Source organism: Carassius carassius, chromosome 32 (genome assembly GCF_963082965.1).
Source record: "Carassius carassius chromosome 32, fCarCar2.1, whole genome shotgun sequence".
NCBI classification, from domain to species: Eukaryota; Metazoa; Chordata; class Actinopteri; order Cypriniformes; family Cyprinidae; genus Carassius; species Carassius carassius.
Genome location: NC_081786.1, coordinates 23,598,403 through 23,618,003, shown reverse-complemented (window position 1 = coordinate 23,618,003; position 19,601 = coordinate 23,598,403). Strand labels below are relative to the sequence as shown.

Genomic DNA, 19,601 nt, shown 5'->3' with positions numbered 1-19,601 from the left:
AAATAACTTTCGAATCTATGTAACATTGTTATAACTGTTATTATTTAGTTATTATTTACTTATTACAGTCTACTTATTATAGCACACTGAAAAAATCTAATTTCTATCATTAATGACTTTTATGTAGTTCCAAACCTGTGTTTAGGAATGACTTTTGTCTGTAGAACACAGAAGGATATCATTTGAGAGAAGTCTCAGTTTTTCTCCATACAATGAGAATAAAATACAAGAAGAAATACAAGTGGAATAAAAATTTTTTTGGACCCCAGTGTTCTTCAAAATAATTATTTTGTATTCCAGGATACAGGTTTGAAACGGCATATAAAGAGTTTTTTCTTTCTTTTTCACTTAAAGGATTTTGTTGTGACTTGCTTTACTGAATGCTGTATCTGAAGGTCTTATCTGAAGACATATTCTTCACATTTCTCATAATGTGATCACTGTGAGTCTAAACCCATTTTCCTTATCCAGAGCTGATGCTATCAAGATCTAGTTCCAATTTCTGACCCTCTGCTGACAACAGGGGAAAATAAATAAAGTGAGGGAGAGAGCAAGAGAGAGAAAGAAAAAAAAAGAGACAAATAGGTCTTGTTTTTTTGCCATCAGCTATCCTGAAGTTGCTAAAGCAATATTCTTGGGTGTGTAAAATGCCGAGCATTTATCAAAAAAAAAAAAAAATATTCTGGCCACTATCTCCTAAAAAAGAAGCATTTGCATTGTTTGTCAGAATTTGATGAGGCTGGTTTTATCGAGCTCTGGTTCTATAGAAACTAGTTTGTGGCTTGCTGGGGTTGTGGCAGCGAGGCCTGTTCTACCTCACTCAGGAAAACACACCTCACATACCAACATTACACTCATGTTTCCACCAATCTCAGTCATGCGAACAGATCTCGCAAGCCAGGACTCAAGGGAAACCAACAATGGAACCCTTTGAAGTATGAAATCAAGAATATCACAGAAAACCTTTGTATCGCTAGTGACTATGATCCCTGGTGGGATGGTGTGTTACCACAGGCGAGGAGATGGAGGGGAAAAAAGGCATGAGGCAGGGGATGCAACATTTGGGTGGTGAAGTTCATAAACTCCATTTAAGAGAAAAAAAAATCTTCTTCACTATGTTCATATTTTAAATATCAGTAAAAAAAGAGCTATGTGTATTACTGTATCTTTCCAATTCTAAAAAGCAACATTTAAGAGTACACAAAACTCTAATTGTATTTAATGTTGCCTTTAGCAAAGCCTCATAATTAGTCTGATTTAGGATCAAGGTGTTTCAGGAAGTTTTAAAAACAGCATTTCAGGACAGACTTCAAAATGTAGGGATTTTAACATTCAACAAGTACACTCCATATCATTGTAGTGCTGAGAACTTGCATAGTCCTCACAAAACAATGAATTATGCATAAAAACTGGAACACTGTTCACAACAAACGTCTGGACACCAACAGTAACTGTCGTAAAATGTATTGTTCAATGTGTTGAATTTAAAACACAAGCTGTGTTTTGATAGCTATAGTGTTTTTATTTATTACATTTTTTTACAACTTTTTTTATTTTTTTTATTTTTTTATTTTTTTATTTTAAAGCATGATGCTTTAAAGAAGACCAGTTTGGAGATACAGCTCTTCAGAAAGTTTTAGCTTGCTAAAATTCTAACAGTTTGCTGCCAACACATTAAAACCCTCTCCAAAACACTGCATATCTAAATTATTTACTCTTTAAAGTATCATGCTTGTCACGAAGCCTGTCCACTAACTTCAGACTGTTACACATCACCTTGGACAACATGTTCCATTGCACTATTTACAAGTTCACCTGAAACCCATTACACACAGCTGCTACAAATCACACACAGTAAATAATCAGTCTCACACCACTATTCAGGGCTGAGTATTGTTTAGCATGTATCACTGTGATAGCTACTCTACAGACCCTGCTCTAGTTAAAAAAAAAATAAAGTGAAGTGACATTCAGCCAAGTATGGTGACCCATACTCAGAATTTGTGCTCTGCATTTAACCCATCCAAAGTGCACACACACAGAGCAGTGAACACACACACACACACTGTGAACACACACCCGGAGCAGTGGGCAGCCATTTATGCTGCGACGCCCGGGGAGCAGTTGGGGGTTCGATGCCTTGCTCAAGGGCACCTAAGTCATGGTATTGAAGGTGGAGAGAGCACTGTACATGCACTCCCCCCACCTACAATTCCTGCCGGCCCGGGACTCAAACCCACAACCCTTCGATTGGGAGTCCGACTCTCTAACCACCAGGCCACGACTTCCCTCAACCACGACTTCCCTCGTGGTTTGGATATTCTAGTCTTAGTCATGCCTTGTCTGTTTTCCTGGTTCCTGATTCCTGATTCTTGCCATGTATCTTGGATTAACCCTTTGCTTGCGGTTTCTGACTGTGTTTGCTCCTCGTCTGGATTTATGATCACATTTACGAATTTCCCCTCTTGTCAAGCCCTCTGGATGTTGTTTGCAGATCATTGACCTACACTTGCCCTAGGAACACTCCATGTCTTGCCCTCCATATACCTGTGTGCCATTGTCTGTCCCTTGCTTGTTTTGACCATGTTTAAGCTTTACACATGGATCCGCACGTCTCAAATCTAGTCAGCCCCATAACATATGTAAAAAAAGATTAAAGCTTAAAGTAGTTGACCTGACTAATTGGTTGTTGGGAGACTGGTCGACCATCATGACCTATCCCTAGTGATAATGAAAAGCTGTCAAAAAAACTGAAGTAACCTCCAAGAATTAACTACAGTATGTCTGTTAAAATTGACCACATCTCAGCATTGTCAATTCTCAAAAGATGAGATGAAATATTCACTCAAACCTCCACTGTAATTTTTCCCATCCCTAATCGCATTTTCATCTCAGCTCTGAACGCCTGTCCTGTCTGCAGTGCTCAGCGGGAAAATGCAAGAAAAATCTACATCAGCAATTAGAGCACACATTTTGGCAACTCTCCGGAGGGAGTACAACAAGGCTCCATCTTTTCCCTTTAAAGTTTCTCTGGCTAATAATACCCTTCTTCCACCAGCTAAGCGAGCCATTTTCAGACACACATTCCAGTAGTGGTTGAGAGGCAGTTAAGCTCCCAAATCTTTTCACTTCATCTCACACTGGTGCTGCCATCTCATCTGATGAAAAATGTCAAAGGACAATTCATACTAGTGCCAAATTGTGTGATTGATTGATTGATAGTCTGGTGCTCGTTGTTGTTAACCTAAAATTAACTTGACAGTCACTGTGCTTTTTTAGCAATATGAAAAAAAGTAACTGTGACATTTTGATAATAGAAAAAAAAAAGTCAAAAAGAGTTTTGAGCGACACTTCACAAATGATACATGCATCAGTTTCATGTAACTGGCTTATGCACACTGCACACTATATAGGGTACATATGGGTTAAGAGTGACACATGATAAAATGGGACAGTTATGCTTGAATATGATTTTAACTTATCTTTGAGGGACCAGCAACAAATTTACAACAACCAGCAGGAAAACCAATGATGGGGAAAATTATAGTTTTAAAATGATTTACTTAAGACTTATAAGTTCACTTAATATTTGCAAATGTTACATATATTTCATGATGGGAAATGTACCAGAAAATTACAAAGTGATCACAAATAATTTGTCTTAAATATATATATATATATAAAAATTAAAATCTCAGCTTTGTGGATTTGGAGAAGGCATTCGACTGTGTCCCTCGCGGCGGCCTGTGGAGGGTGCCCCGGGAGTATGGGGTCCGGGGCCCTTTGCTAAGGGCTATCCGGTCCCTGTACGACCGGAGCAGGAGCTTGGTTCGTATTGCCAGCAGTAAGTCGGTAAGCCGGTGCGTGTTGGACTACAGCAGGGCTGCCCTTTGTCGCCGGTTCTGTTCATGATTTTTATGGACAGAATTTCTAGGCGCAGCCAGGGGCCGGAGGGGGTCAGGTTTGGTGACAACACGATTTCGTCTCTGCTCTTTGCGGATGATGTTGTCGTGTTGGCCTCATCAAGCCAGGACCTTCAGCATGCACTGGGATGGTTTGCAGCCGAGTGTGAAGCGGCTGGGATGAGAATCAGCACCTCCAAATCCGAGGCCATGGTCCTCAGTCGGAAAAGGGTGGCTTGCCCACTTGGTGGAGAGTTCCTGCCTCAAGTGGAGGAGTTTAAGTATCTTGGGGTCTTGTTCACGAGTGAGGGAAGGATGGAACGGGAGATTGACAGACGGATCGGTGCAGCTTCTGCAGTAATGCGGTCGATGTACTGGTCTGTCGTGTAGAAAGATCTCGATTCACCGGTCAATCTACGTTCTTACTCTCACCTACTCTATGGTCATGAGCTTTGGGTCATGACCGAAAGGACAAGATCCCGGATACAGGCGGCCGAAATGAGCTTTCTCCGCAGGGTGGCTGGGCGATCCCTTAGAGATAGGGTGAGAAGCTCAGTCACCCGGGAGGAGCTCAGAGTAGAGCTGTTGCTCCTCCACATCGAGAGGGGTCAGCTGAGGTGGCTCGGGCATTTGTTCCGGATGCCTCCTGGTCGCCTTCCCGGGAAGGTGTTCCGGACACGTCCCGCTGGGAGGAGACCCCGGGGAAGACCTAGGACACGCTGGAGAGACTATGTCTCCCGGCTGGCCTGGGAACGCCTCGGTGTCCCCCCAGAAGAGCTGGAGGAAGTGTCTAGGGAGAGGGAAGTCTGGGGTTCTCTGCTTAGACTGCTGCCCCCGCGACCCGGCCCCGGATAAGCAGAAGAAGATGGATGGATGGATGGATGGATATATATATATATATATATATATATAGTGCAGGCTCCTGTTCAACTTGTTTAAGAATAAAAACATATTTTACTGATCCTAAACAAAAACAACAATGTATTATGCTTACTTATTATCATTGCTGAAAGCAGTGGTGCTGTTTTTTTTTTTTTTTTTTTTTTTTTTGATGAATAATAAGTTAAAAATAAAAAAAATAATAATAAATATCAAATAAATCCAGCATTGATGAGCATAAAAGTGAGAGTGAAAAAAACAAAAACAAAACCCTACAATCTTTCTGATCCTAAACTTCTGAATGACAGTTTATGTACTGTATATACATACTATAATATTAGTTTAGTAGTATGCTATATCTAACATAGCCATGGTTTATTCCTGAGGTAAATCTCTGTATAAATATCAAGGACATAGAAATACACCCTTCAAGTTAGTTGAGCACTTTCTAAATAAGTTTGTTTGGGAAATATTGAGAAATATGTAGATAGCAAAAGCTCGCAAATGGGTTTTCAGAATAAGATATGCTTTGATATATATTTATATTTATGAGTCTGCCATCTCTAATTCCCGTTCACTGGTGCTTGCATGTTAAGTATTTTATTTTATTTTATTTTATTTTGTGTTACAGCCAGGAGAACTTTAAGATGAAATATAAGATCATGATGCCATACTGAAGTATGTAGCATACCTGTAGATGTCTCTGGCCATGCCAAAATCACCAATCTTGGCCACCCTCCCTGGACCTTTGCAGGTCAGAAGACAATTCCTGGCAGCAATATCCCTGTTAAGAATAAAAAGTGAGATAACAGACACATTTATCTCAGATTTTCTGATTTTAAATTAAACAATGGCAAATATCCAGTATCACCATATAGTCACATTTCTTTGTCTTGTGTTGTCTCTTGTTACTCCCATGGATTTAGGAGTCCACTTTAGGAGTCATTCATACCATTATGAGATGCTGTCCACACATATTTAGAGCTTGCAAAATGAATGTCACCCCATCTACACTTCTAGTGATGCACCAAATATAGAATGTTCCAATTATAAACAATGAACCTGTCAACTCTGCAGGGGTTTGAAACCACAGTCAAGCACAAACTCTGTCTGTATCATAGACTGCTGTACATTCTAGTTCCAGTGACCTATAGATAGACTAGTCAAACTCTGAACTGATCCAGTCAACATCACACACTAATTAACGATACTTTTTGACATCTTTCTTTGTCTCTGTTGCATGTGTTGATATTATAGGAAATTGAAGGTGCCTCTCATCACACCCAATCTAATTTCTTATAAAAAAGTAAAATTAGTAGTAGACAAAGGATCACACTCTTTCCCCTCCATAAGTACAATTCCTCATTGGCTCACTCGCTGACTTGATTGCACAGATACTATTTAAACTGAACTGAGCTGGATGATGACATCATTGAATTCAATGATGAAATAACTTTTTGGATTATTGACGCACTATTTTCCTATTCAATGCTGTTCAGTTGCTTTGTTACAATCTGCATTGTTAAAAGCACTATATAAATAAAGGTGGCCTGACTCACCTCCTGACACTTTAAAATATCTAATTGCTATGTGTACTGTGTTAACCTAACTGAGACTTGTTTTAGCACTTATATCTCATTGCTCTTTTTGTTGTTTTTGATTGCTTCCAATGTCCTCAATTGTAAGTCGCTTTGGATAAAAGCGTCTGCTAAATGAATAAATGTAAATGTAAATGTAAATGTAAATGTAAATGTAAATGTAAATGGATTCTGAAGTTTGGTGAAGATGATGCTGAGCCAAAAGTCTTCAAAGGACCCCTAAGTTTCATCAAATTAACGCAGCCTTTGCATTCATCAAAAACCTTCTGGATCTAAACCTGTTCTCTCTCATCAACAAAACTCTCTTTTAAACAGGCGAGATGTGCAAGTATTGAGACACTAAGTACTGTAGATCTGCCGAATATGAAATACTGCTATAACTTCATTATTTACTATGCTTCAGCTTTAGTCCTCTTCCTACATAAAACATGGTAAACTGTGTGTGTGTGTGTGTGTACCTGGTATTCCCTACATTATGGGGACCAAAAATCCCCACAAGAATAGCGATAACAGTAAATCCTGGCTTTGTAGGGACATTTTTGGTCCCCATGAGGAAAACAGCTTACAAATCATTGTAGGGTTATGCTTAGGGAAAAGAAAATACCGTTTGCGCAGTAAAAACCATGACGTCTATGGAATGTCCCATAAAACGTGTGTGTGTGTGTTACAATAGTTTAAGTTCTTTAGTGTAGTTAATTAATTAATTAATTTATTATTATTATTATTATTAGTATTATTTACAAAGTTATTTATAGTTACAAGGACAGTAAGAAGTCTTGATCTGCAAGATTATTTTTGTTTTCTTTTGAAGGTCATGTCATGAAACTCGTGTTTCCAATTACTTGTACTATTTGAAGGCATTTTGGTGTTTGGTTGACAGCAATGGATTATGCCTTTTATGCCAAAAAAACAAAAACAAAACATCGCCAGAAAGGGCAAAATGATCGATAGCTCTGGGTTTTGACCAGGAAACTGAAACTGAACACGAAGGCCTGGATACATTTTAACTCGGTTGTGTAAGGAACTTGTAGATGGGTAAGTGTCTCAGCGTCCCTGTTCTATACCTGTATTGATGACCAGACTGCTCATGTAGCATAAATGAGCTCTAAGTGGACTCATTTTTCACACCATTCTGGATTAGCATGTAAAAAAGGAAATAGAACTCCCATTGCAGGTATGAGAGGAAGCCGAGTCAGAAGCCCTGAATTTGTGCTGACTTCAGGAAAAAAAGCAGATTATCCGTCTTGTGGTAAATCGTTCTGTAATGTGTGAAGGTGTGTTGGGTTGTTGGTAATTATACCTGTGGATGAACTGGTTCTCTTCTAAGTACTGGCAGCCACGGGCGATGTCTCTGGCAATGTTGAGAAGATCTACCATGGTTAGACTTGAAGGATGCTCCTGGGAAACATTACAGAAAGTCAGAATGCTGGGTGTTCCCTTTTGAAAAATAAGTACACTTTAGCAGATTTTGAAAATGATGCTTATTGATATATTTAAATAATATACTTAGAGGAATATACTTAAGTACAAACAGAATGTGATGTCTTTAGAGACATTAGTGCATGTTATTTGCATTTAAAAACACATATATTATGGTTTTAAAATGCATGAAATGCAATTACTTGAACTTAAGTCTTAATTTTGAGTGCTTTTTTGATCCACTTAGTACATATTTGTAATTTCATAATTAATTATATAGTCTTTGAAATACCAATAACCAAAAAAATAAAATAAATTGTAATAGATGTATAATGTTTCAATTGCAAATTATTACATTAAAACTTTAAATATAATACCAAACAACACTAACAAACTACAGGTAAAATTACAATTAAGTAATTTAAATGTGCTTTAGTATATTAGTCAACACATTATGAGAAACGGGGAGTTTATAAAAAGCACTTCAATGTAAAACCTTTAATTTGACATTATTACAATATAAATTAAACTTTACTTGTGGCCATTTATTTCATAATAGGAAATTATCTGCAAGCCTAGTAATTTTGTATATACACAGAAGCTTATATGCCACCGCCACCAACGAAATAAATAATCTAAAAGCAAAGTCACAAACTACTAATCAAATAAACTAATGAAAAACACAACCTCATGAGGTTTATGCAATACAATAATCTTTGCACATTCTGTGATGTGTGTGTGTGTGTGTGTTTTACTAGTCTTGGTCTAGTTTCCCTCAGGAAGCTCTTGAGATCCCCTCCGGCCATCAATTCCAGTAGAATGAAGCGAGGCAGAGCTTGCAGACTCACCCCGATACACCGCACAATGTTTTGGTGACTAAACTTGCTGTCAGAGGAATAGAAAGAGAAATGTGGTATTTTTGCGATATGTCCTCATGATTTAGCCCTTTGGAATGATGCATCTTGTGTTTGTCATTGTTACCTGATTATGAGAGCTTCCATGAGAAAGTCTAGTTCATCCTGCTCAGAGCACACCTCAGGAAGGGTCTTATAAAAGAAGAATTTAATTATCAAATATATGCTAAATCCATCCATCCACATATACCTAGCAGTAATATTTCAGAATACTATAGAGCATAGAGACCAAATCAACATATTCATGGTTACAATAATAAATCAAATGATTAAACCCCAGTATGCAAGATCAAGCAGCATAACAGACTTTTTATATATTTGCTGATCTTACCTTTACGGCCACCTGCATCGGACTGGGCTCCCCTGGAATCCCAACGGCTAGTCCTTCATAGACTTCTCCAAATGCGCCATGACCCAAACCTCTACAAACAAAACATACATTAAGAGGATTGTTAATTGTTTTATTTTTTGTGTCAATAATATAATTCCATGTATTTTACATACTGCATTTAGGAAGTTTTAGAATTTTCATTTTGGAAGTTTAATTTCCATCAACTATATGAAGACCATTCAGAGTCAAACAACATGCTAGCACATAACACTACAACATGCTAGCACATAACACCAACTGAACGGTAAGGAATTATTGATGCTGCCAACCTGGCGAGGGAAATGTTACGCCGTGGCACCTCCTTCAGATCGTTGATGGAGGCGGTCTTCCCACCAAAGCAGTAGTTGGGATTGTAGTCGGTCATGATGGTGGAGGCTCTCAGTTTGCTCAACTTACAGTCCGGACTCTGTAGCTCAAGTTGGATAGACTGGAGCTCTGTGTGTTTACGTCTGTACACTGGATGACAGTCAGCACAGCATGAAATTTATACCAGTTTTCTACATAACTGTAAGCATAATGGGATTGTTGCCACTTTTAGAGTTACATACAGATGTAATGTGGAAATGAACTAACTTGACTGCTGTACAATAACCAGTGCTATAATGTTTTGTTTGAGGCCATTCTGGACAAACTAAATTGGATTCAAATTAAATGTATCTTGCTATCAGGTTTATTATTAAATCAGATTTAATAATTAAAAGCTATTTTCTCTGTAACTTGAATAATTTTATTTAACTATAATAACCTTAGTGGTGACATTTTATTGCAAATTTGTGGATAACTACGGGAGAAAAACACTTAAAAACATTTTCCACAAACAGGCAAGTAAATCCAAGTTTGGTGTGCTTGACCAGCGCAGTAAACACATTAGTGCAGCATGTGGAAGTGATTTATTCATAAAGTGGTAATCGACAAGGCTTGTCAGAGCTCAGTTAACAGCCCATTTATCACACATCTACTCTATTTATCACTCAGAGACTGCTACTACAGTGCAGATGGACAGATGATGTGTTTGGTGCCATGATGACACTGTGTGTGTGTGTGTGTGTGTGTCAAACATGAGACATGAATCCTCATTTTGAATTTTGAAAGCTTATGTGGCATGTGTGCAGTTGAATGATCTGTTTCTCAAAAAAAAAAAAAAAAAAAAAAAAAAAACACGCTTAAAAAAATACAGAACAAATTATATAGACCAGACAGCCTCCAAAATAATTTTTGCATAAAAAAATAAATAATAATAAATTATTAGTTTTGGATGCTTCTGGTTATAAAGTAAAGTAAAGTAAAGTAAATTTCACATTTCCTATAGTGTTATCGATATCACTTTTGTGTCAGTATACTGTCCAACACCACAGTCATATTGGCCAGTGAAACACAACATATGCAACATATTATTAATTCATTTTCTCTAATCTTTCTGTAAGTGCAGGTTATTCGCTCTGTTTCTAATACCCAAAAAACAGACTTTGTCTAATGGCTTGGCTCCAGTATGTTTTGATTAACCTCTGCGAGTCCATGAAATTATACTCATAAAAAGGATTTGACATCGTCTACTTACTGATCATAACGCCAGAAACGGCCAACAGCAAAGCAGCGATGAGCGCGGAGGTCCCGACAGACAGACCCAGTGCCAGATGAGACAAAGACGGCTGGGCGGGCAACCTAGACACTGCTACACAAACACACGGCAACAAATATAGACTTCACATGAGTCAGGCAGAACTCAGCAGAGCTTTTCACATTGAAAATTGTTAACACAGGAACATAAAAAAATAAAAAAATAAAATTGAAATAAAATAGTTGCTATGGATGATGTCAGCATACTTACTAACGATGCATGCAGTGATTGGCTGATAGGGGAGTGGTCTCTGTCAGAGTTGTTTTTATTTAATTTTTTTATCATAGAAATATTGTAGAAACATGATATTATGTTGCCATATTCAAATAAAGGTTTAAGAATAAATAATAAAAATAATAATAATAATAATAATAATAATAATAATTGTCACATTCAAATACAATTTTAAAATGCAGGCTGTCACTAAACAAGTTTAATTAAGCTAATTGTCAGCGTCTTACATGTATGCTTCTTGTAAACAGTTAGCAGATATGCATATAAACAACATTTTAATTAACTGAGTAGAATAATCATGGCTGACAGTAAGATATTCAAACTTAAAATAATTTTATTTTATTTTTTGTCGAAAATGCTTAGGTTCCAAGGCAGATTGCTGGCAACAACCTTTTTCAGATAGTTTGTGGTTTTGTGGTAAGGAGTCCTTTTCACTACTTCTAATGTTTCACAGATCTAGGAGGTAGTTTTAGCACCAAAACGCTTCGTGAAATACTCCTAGAGCAAAAATGTAGGAGTCCTAAATTTAGGACTGACATGCCTATTATTTTTAAGATTTTCTCCTAAATCGGCAAGTTATGAGCTACTTTTAATCTTAAGAGAGTTTGTGAATACGAGCCCCTGGGTTTTAACCAAGGCCCCTTTTGAAGATGAACAAAAATGTTGTCCTTAGATTCTGCTTTGCTCCTATAGAGAAAACTATGTTTGATGAACCAGGACTGGCACTTGTGCCTCATCAAAAAAAAAAATAAATAAATAAAAAATTTGCCATGCCTCAACTTCCTATTAGAAAATATGTCAGTATAGTAGAGAAAATCGTGCTAGAGTGATTTAATGGGGTCTTTAACCTGGTATTAAGAGAAAAGTTGAAAATCTTTCTAAAAAAATCTTTTTTTATCTGATGCAATTTAATTCATATTTTTCTTGCTTGTTTCTTAAAAACCTGTCAAAGTGTTTGCATTGTTGGTGCTTTTTTTAGAGCTTCGAAGTGTTGATATTAGCATATAATTAGCATGAACCCATGGGCACTAACTCACTTATTAACTAAACACTTATGAAGTTGAAAACAGCGCTGGAGAACAGAGGGAATTTCAGTCCATTTGCATATATGAACAGATGTGTAAAACATTCTGAATTATTGGAACAGTAGCTAAAAGATGTGTGCAAGGATGGAAAGTGTTTTTATCTCTCTCTCTCCCTTTTTTTTTTCTTTTTTTGGCAAACTGAGCTACAGTTGACAGTTATGACCTGTGCCAGAAAGACTTTAAATGGTAGAGAATTGAACTTGCCTTTACAAAGGTGAGTGCCGCTCTTGAGAAAGAACTTTGTCATTTTGAGAAAACTCTTCCCAGACATTCATTTCACCATTTTATGAGACGGCCGTTCATCTAATGGTGGTGAAGTGTGTTATGAATGAACTAACCGGTAGAGTTGATGCAGGACACTCCGTCTGGGGCCAGCGAGAGCTCTTCATCACAGTAGCACACCGTGCCCTCGGAGGTCTCGTGGCAATCTCCTGACTCACAGTGACTGCAGTTCTGCACTAGGTTGATAATAACTTCACCATTGCCTTCCATGCCTGGAAATGACATTACCATACTTATGGGAGGGTGAAGCACAGTAGGAAAGATTGAGGCTTATAATCAGAAGATTGTTGTCTTGATCACAACAGGGGGGAGTTTGTGGCCTTAAGCAAGGCACCACAATACAGGTGTTTCCAGGGGGATTGTCTCTATAATATGAGTCTTGTACTTTTCTGTTTGGAAGTCATTGATCTAAGCTTATGAAAAATGTTTAATCATCTCAAAATCTGAGGGGGATAAGCTTAGATCAGTGAGGCATACGATCAATCACATCCAAAAAGAAATATAAAACATGTCCTAATTGAAAGAATATAAGCTGATAAAAGGATTTAAGCCAATATTTGGAAAGAGTATAGTATAACTAGAGTAAATTTTATGAAAAAAATAAATAAATAAATGAAAAATAAAAAAATTGCACTAAACTAAAACCGTTTAGTGCAATAGAACGATATTAACTAACGTTTCCTATGAAAAGAAAATCTCCAGGTAAAAATGACCAGAAAACAACATGAGGGTTAAGGATCCCTTACCAAAGAGTAGTATGCTTCAAGTTTATTTTATGAAGTATACTTAAGAAAATTTCAAGTATATATTTTAAATATACTTTATGTGGTATGTATACAAATATCAGTGTTCTAGTAGTATACTTGTAATTGTACTGTTTCAATACTCCTTGGGACTGAAATGGCCCACTTTCTAGTATATAAAGGTATACTTTTAAGTATACTTTAAGTATAACAGTAGCAAAACTAGTTTTCCTCTATGTTTGAAGTTTGTACTACAATTATACTAAAAGTGAACTTATAGGTATACTGATTGTATACTGTTTACTAATTAAATACTCTGTACACTTTGAAATATAGTCTCAGTAAACTACTAGTTAAGTAGTTTCATACTGCAAGTATACTCATAAGTTTTCTTTAAGTAAACTTTACATCATACTTTAAGTATACTACTATATCCCTATTTAGGTTTGAATTTGTATATGTTTTGTTATATGAATATCCAAACATACAAAACATCCAAAGAGAGAACAGGATATCTGCTTGTAAACAAAAACATTTTATACTAGCTTCATGCATTCTTATTTTAAACACTTTAATGTGGGTAAGTTTCATAAAAAAAAAAAAAAAAATACTATGTATTGGATTCAGAATGATAATCAAAATGTAGATGGAGTCAATCAACACAAAAAAAAAACACAAAACAAATTGACTGTAATTATTACCTCTTCATTGTTCGACATTTTATTCTATGATGTTACAGTTTTGATGCTGTTTCATGATGATCCTGTTACATGTGTTAGTATCTTTTGTTTCTTTTTCTTCTTTACTTTTTATTTTTAATTCTGTACAGCATAATTTCATAGTACACAGTATATTTTCATAGTACATCAAACTGTTTCATCTTCCTCACAATATGACTTCCTCAAGTAAAATTTGATTCACATTGAAAATGTGATTCTTAAAGGGAATCTAAGAAACCGTATATGATTTGAGTCACCTTCAACTTTAGGTACAAACTTCAACTAACTGTAGAGATAAAGTATACCACTAATAGCCTACTATCATCCAGACATCTGTTTTCCAAAGATGCTTGTTAATGGCACCTTGATATTTCACTGCAAATTAATTTGTATGTCCCCATTAAACTTTTCACAAAAATGTGAAATTAGTTCTTAAAATTAATTTAAGCCCTTAATTTGAATGATAAAGAGTAGCTGAACCCAGCCGTCCTGACTGCATCCTAATTTGTGTACTTGTATGCTCTAAAAAGTACTTTATATACCTCATTAGTGCTGGAAAAATGTAACTCTGAGTACATAGGTAGACTGTACTGAAATGCCACCACATTTAAGTATGTTAGCAGCAAGTTAAATCTATTGCATTTAAATTCTGTTTAGATCTTTAAAAACTGCAATAGCTATGTTGTAACTGGTCCAATAAAGAGTACTCTTCAAATACCTGAATGATGTGAAGGTATTTAACAGAGAGAAAAAAAAAAGTGTGGAATGTTAGAAATTGCATGCACCAAACTTATGTAAGTGAAACTATAACATTCATACAATAGATTATATAGGACATATAGAATAAGTGCATATTGTATTGTATATCATTTGGAACACAACTAAATAATATTGTATTACCTTTGAGTGGCTCCAAGTACATTTCGCCATCAGGACTTATAAATGATGTTCCATCGTCTCCATCCTTTCTGGGATCATTGTCATGCCAGGCACTGCCCCCTATGGTCATGGAGTTGGGAAACAGTAAGAAAATGAAATAAAACTAAAAAATGAAGATACAGTATATAATATTAACAAGGCTAAAATTTGGTCTAACCTCTGTATCCTCCACCTCCTCCACCAGCCGTGCAGGCCCCTCCACCACCTCCAAAACCTCCTCGAGTTTTCCAGCCCTTGACTTGACAGGGTTCTCCACCCTGACCTCCCAGAATGATTGGTCTACCGCCTTGAGGAACCGGGGCAGTGTCATTCCAGCCTCCACCCCCACCTGAAATCCACAGAGCCACACAGGTCATAAAAAACATATTAAAAAGACACATGTGCCCTATTTGAGTTTCTCTGCATGGCTAATTAATTTCACAACTGGTGACAATATCACGTTTTATTTATATCCATCCTCCAACAGATCTATGAATGCAGAATGGCACAGCAATTTCTCCAGAGAAAAGAGTCTCCCATAAACATCCCTGTTCCTCTAAAGCAGGCCAGTGCTGTTGCTTAGCATGAACATGTTCACATAAAAATGTGGCAAATTATTTCAGACGTCAAAGCAGTCCCATTTTGCTAACTCTCTAATGGTTCTTAGCAGCACATTCTTTGCTGAGGAGAGAGTGTATGTGTCTCTGTGTGTGTGTGTGTGTGTGTGTGTGTGTGTGTGTGTGTGAGAGAGAGAGAGAGAGAGAGAGAGAGAGAGAGAGAGAGAGAGAGATTTTGAATACAGAATATTTTTAGAGACAAAAGGGAAAGAAAGATTGGAAAGTGTCATTGTTTCACAATTGGTAATTTCTAGATGACTGCTAGGGTTTTCTGTTTTTTATTATTTATTTATTTATTTATTTTTAAGGTGTTTACTAGGGTGCTCAATCAGGTTGCTATGTAATTGTCTCCATAATCCTTATGCAAAATTATGGAAACATATAGAATATAATTAGGAATTAAGGTTTTGTGTAGTAAATAGAGCACAATGGAGAAGCTGGTCTTTGAAAAGAGTGCTACTGATAGAAGCCATACTGAGTGCTCGACATGACACAACTAGAACACCCACAACGCAATAGCATGCAGAAACTTGATGCACAGACTCACAGATGCGCCTTCAAATCAATATAGCTCACTATTATTACTGTACTTTTGTTACCGCATTCCAATATATAAATAGAATATCCGAGATCCAATATTCTAATCCTAATTTGCTGCCTCTGTCTTATTCAGGCACTGCTACAAGGAATTTGAAGGCACCAACTCAAAAATCATATTCAATCTCAGACTGGATAAAGGACTATTTCGAAGCCTAGCAGAAAATACAATTATTACACCCATGTCCGGAAAGAAAAAAGACTAGGGGAGCAGAATTATTATTTTTTTTTCATATCAATCAAACTTGATATTCTGGTAAACAAAAGCATAGTTCCAACTATCCACATAAAGTAAAATAAATAAATAAAAATCTCTGCCCTGTGTGCAATATGTTCTGCTTCACTGCTATTGTGAGCTGCTGTCTGCCAGAAGGAGTAATACACACCAGTTCAGCAATACTAACATTTGTCTAATTGATTTATAATGCAGTCAATCTTTTGGGGTTATACCTGCAGCTCCTGATTTTCCATTACGGCCGGGAATGCTGGGATCCCTGTCCATCACTTCCTCTGGGGTTTCTGATTGGCTGCTGTAGCCACGGCCTCCACCTCCAGCAGCAATGAGTAGTGGAATGTGGACTCCATTTACCACCTGTTTAATTTAACAGTGTAAATCTTCCCATTGTCACTAAAATGTGAGGTGCCATGATGCTAATGCGGTGTCGCCAGGGTATTGCTATTCTAAGATGTTAAGCATGCTACTATGTGGATCTGCTTAGGGCCCAATCTGTATATATGACACTTCCTTCTATGTATGACTTTAATGACTTTCTTATTAATTATATTGGTGAAATTGAATCTGGTTTGAATGCTCTACATAGTTAACAATGTTCTTCAGATAAAGCAGAATTTCAATAGAATTTGAAGTTAACATGTGACTAAGCTAACACCCAATACTATATATGTATATACATGACACGACATGACATATGAATATTGGCTGTGAATATTACAGTGTATTGTAATTAGATTAGAAGATATCTTTATGATATCAGTATTGAATTAACTATATGTATAGGTAATTGTTGCATACAACTCTCTCTGCCATTGATTGATTGATTGATTTGAAGTAATTTATTGTGGTGCATTTATGCCCCAACATGTAACACTTAAAGTAAGACATTTTTAAAGAAACTGACTGAAAAAAACTGAGGCATAACTCACCCAGGAGTTAACATTTTGTCATCATCACCACTCTCAACTTCTTCCAAACATGAGTTAAAGTTTAAGATATTTTGAGATAATTTGAAGAACGATTGTGACCGAATAGTTTATGATAGTTGCAGTTTTTTTCATTTTAAGATAGATGTGCACATATTTAAAATGTACAATGTTGGAAATATCCAATTAAAAATGCATTTTATATAGTGTCACCTTGAAGACGTAGGTGCCTCCTCCTCCTCCACCACCTCCTCCCTTAAGCTGGGTCTTGTTGATTGATGGTCCTTGCTGTTCCTTGCAGATCTGGTCCATAGTAGGCACCATCTATGAAACAAAAAAAAAATAATTTATGCAATCCTTTCATGTTTTACTAGATGCAAATCATACCCTTTTTAAAAAAAATTAAACAATAGCACAGGGATGTATTGGTAGAAAGGATTACTCACATTTGGACAAGCATTCTCTCCTTCCTGTCCCACTAGAATATACAGCAGCTCATCCTTCTGTAACAGGAAGTCTCCGGTAATGTACACCCCATGTGACTTGTGGACTGCCTGGACACTGCGTCCACCAGCTGCTCCATACGCCGTGATCCTAAACCCAAGACAAATAAGTAAGCAGTCATTTAGCAGCTGCTTCCATCCAGAATGACTTATAGTGCACTTATTACAGGGACAATTCTCTGTTATTGACCAGGGGTTAAGTGCTTTGCTCAAGGGCACAATGGCAATGGTTTTTCACACACTTCTTATGGGGATCAAACTGACAATCTTCTAATTACATTCTTTTAGTAACTACACCACCACTGAACCAGGAATTACATGAATCCGCTGTACCTAAATCTAGCAAGTTGCCCTGCAGTTTATTGCCTACAGCAGCATTCTGACTGAGATGAAACCTCATAACTCTACATCTCCACTAGTGCAGTTCCAGTTGACTTTGATATTAGCATGTTGCTAAGAAAACAAGGTATTACTGTTTTAATGTCCGTTTTAATTAATGTACTTTTCCAGAAAATAAGTCACACATGACTGTAATTTTCGAAATGTGAAAAAAAACAAAAAACATTTTGCACCATTTTGATGTCGAAAAATTAAACCTTCCTGTATAGACTGTCATTCTAAACAACAACTGTCAATCAGCTATCTTGGATGCATTGTTTGAGCTGAACTGATTTTCATGTTTCTCCAACAGAAGCTACTTACAATGCCGTCTCAGTATTTGGTTAAATGAGGTGTTCCAGCAGACAGCATAATATTACCTTCTGAAACCGTATTTGCATCAGGAGCATGTCTTAAAATGTCATCCAGGTAGACAGCTAACTTTGAACAGAGCTGGAAAAAAAATCTGTTTTCTTTACAGACTTTGCTAAGTGAATGTCATTATCAGTCTGGGTGCTACTGAAGCAATGCAGCTGATGAAATGTGTTTTCCCATTTCTCCTGCTCCACGGACAACAATTACCTGAACGACCTGATGGGCTTGATAACAGGCAGCAATTGTGCAGAAGAAGAATGTTTTCCCATTTCATGGTCGAAAAAGTAACTGCTAAATTCCTAGAGGCTGAGCAGTTAGGCATTAGGGGTTGTGGTGGTCAGGACATTATGTTTGTGTGTGTACCTGTATTTCCTTGTCTCTGGGATCCGCCACATCTGGATGCCCTTGAATGGTCCCTTAGTGCCTACAGTGACATTGACATTGGTGTTGTGGTATGAGTTACTGCACTGAGTCGGAGTTGGACCGTCTTGTCCTGTTGCTCCGCAGGTGTGGAATATCCACTTGACAGCTGAAAACACACACAAATGTCCAAAAATACAGTGAATGCACTATTAGCTTTCTAAAATAAGGATTCTTCTTGTTCAGAGAAATAGAGAGAGAAAAACAAAACACTATAACTCGCTGTAGAACTTATACAAAACAAGGCTGTACTCTTTCAGATGGCAAAAAAAGAGATGCTATGCGATGTGTTTTGGCTGGCTGGGCTGTCAAAAAGCCACAGACAATTTATGATTTTTCTCTTCTTAGCTGGAAACCTGTAGAATGTCTTTCACAGACCTGAAAATAGCACCACATGAAGAGTTCATTCATTGCTAAATGTCAAATGCTCTTTTTCATGAGAGGAATGAGGTTCTGATTGAGTTTACTTCACTTCTGATAAGAGGCTTACAGGATTCTTAAGGTTAAAATGTATTACAGGTATGTTGCACCACATGTAATTTTTTTCTAAAACTTTATCAGCTCAGAAGCTATAGACTGGAGGCTGATCTACGTCATCTACATGCGCTATGTATTATCTTTGTTTGCAGTGTCCTATAACAGTAGCATTTGCTTTATACCCTAGTGAAAAAGGAGTACACTTAAGCATACTTCTGAAAAGAGTACTTATTATAGAAAAAATAAAATAATAATTATAATAGATATTTGGATAACAAAACCATAAAAAAATGGTGAAAGTGAAATAAAATGAATCCATATGAATCAATACATTTAAGTGCAAACTGAATTTTGTGATTTTTGTGATTTTT

The 19,601-nt window shown here is 36.9% G+C and overlaps 1 protein-coding gene across 1 annotated transcript in view; it reads right to left on the bottom strand.

The window, feature by feature from the left end:
* alk (ALK receptor tyrosine kinase) overlaps positions 1–19,601 on the bottom strand; it is a 402,565-nt gene that overhangs the window by 8,154 nt on the left and 374,810 nt on the right. The window contains exons 12-25 of the mRNA XM_059520814.1: positions 18,697–18,862; positions 17,524–17,671; positions 17,291–17,401; positions 16,367–16,508; positions 14,881–15,051; positions 14,685–14,783; positions 12,379–12,534; positions 10,662–10,775; positions 9,373–9,559; positions 9,044–9,134; positions 8,780–8,844; positions 8,554–8,683; positions 7,680–7,777; positions 5,473–5,565 (exon numbers count right to left, since the gene is read on the bottom strand). Of these exons, the coding sequence (XP_059376797.1) occupies positions 5,473–5,565; positions 7,680–7,777; positions 8,554–8,683; positions 8,780–8,844; positions 9,044–9,134; positions 9,373–9,559; positions 10,662–10,775; positions 12,379–12,534; positions 14,685–14,783; positions 14,881–15,051; positions 16,367–16,508; positions 17,291–17,401; positions 17,524–17,671; positions 18,697–18,862 (1,771 nt within the window). The remainder of the gene's footprint in view (positions 1–5,472; positions 5,566–7,679; positions 7,778–8,553; positions 8,684–8,779; positions 8,845–9,043; positions 9,135–9,372; positions 9,560–10,661; positions 10,776–12,378; positions 12,535–14,684; positions 14,784–14,880; positions 15,052–16,366; positions 16,509–17,290; positions 17,402–17,523; positions 17,672–18,696; positions 18,863–19,601) is intronic.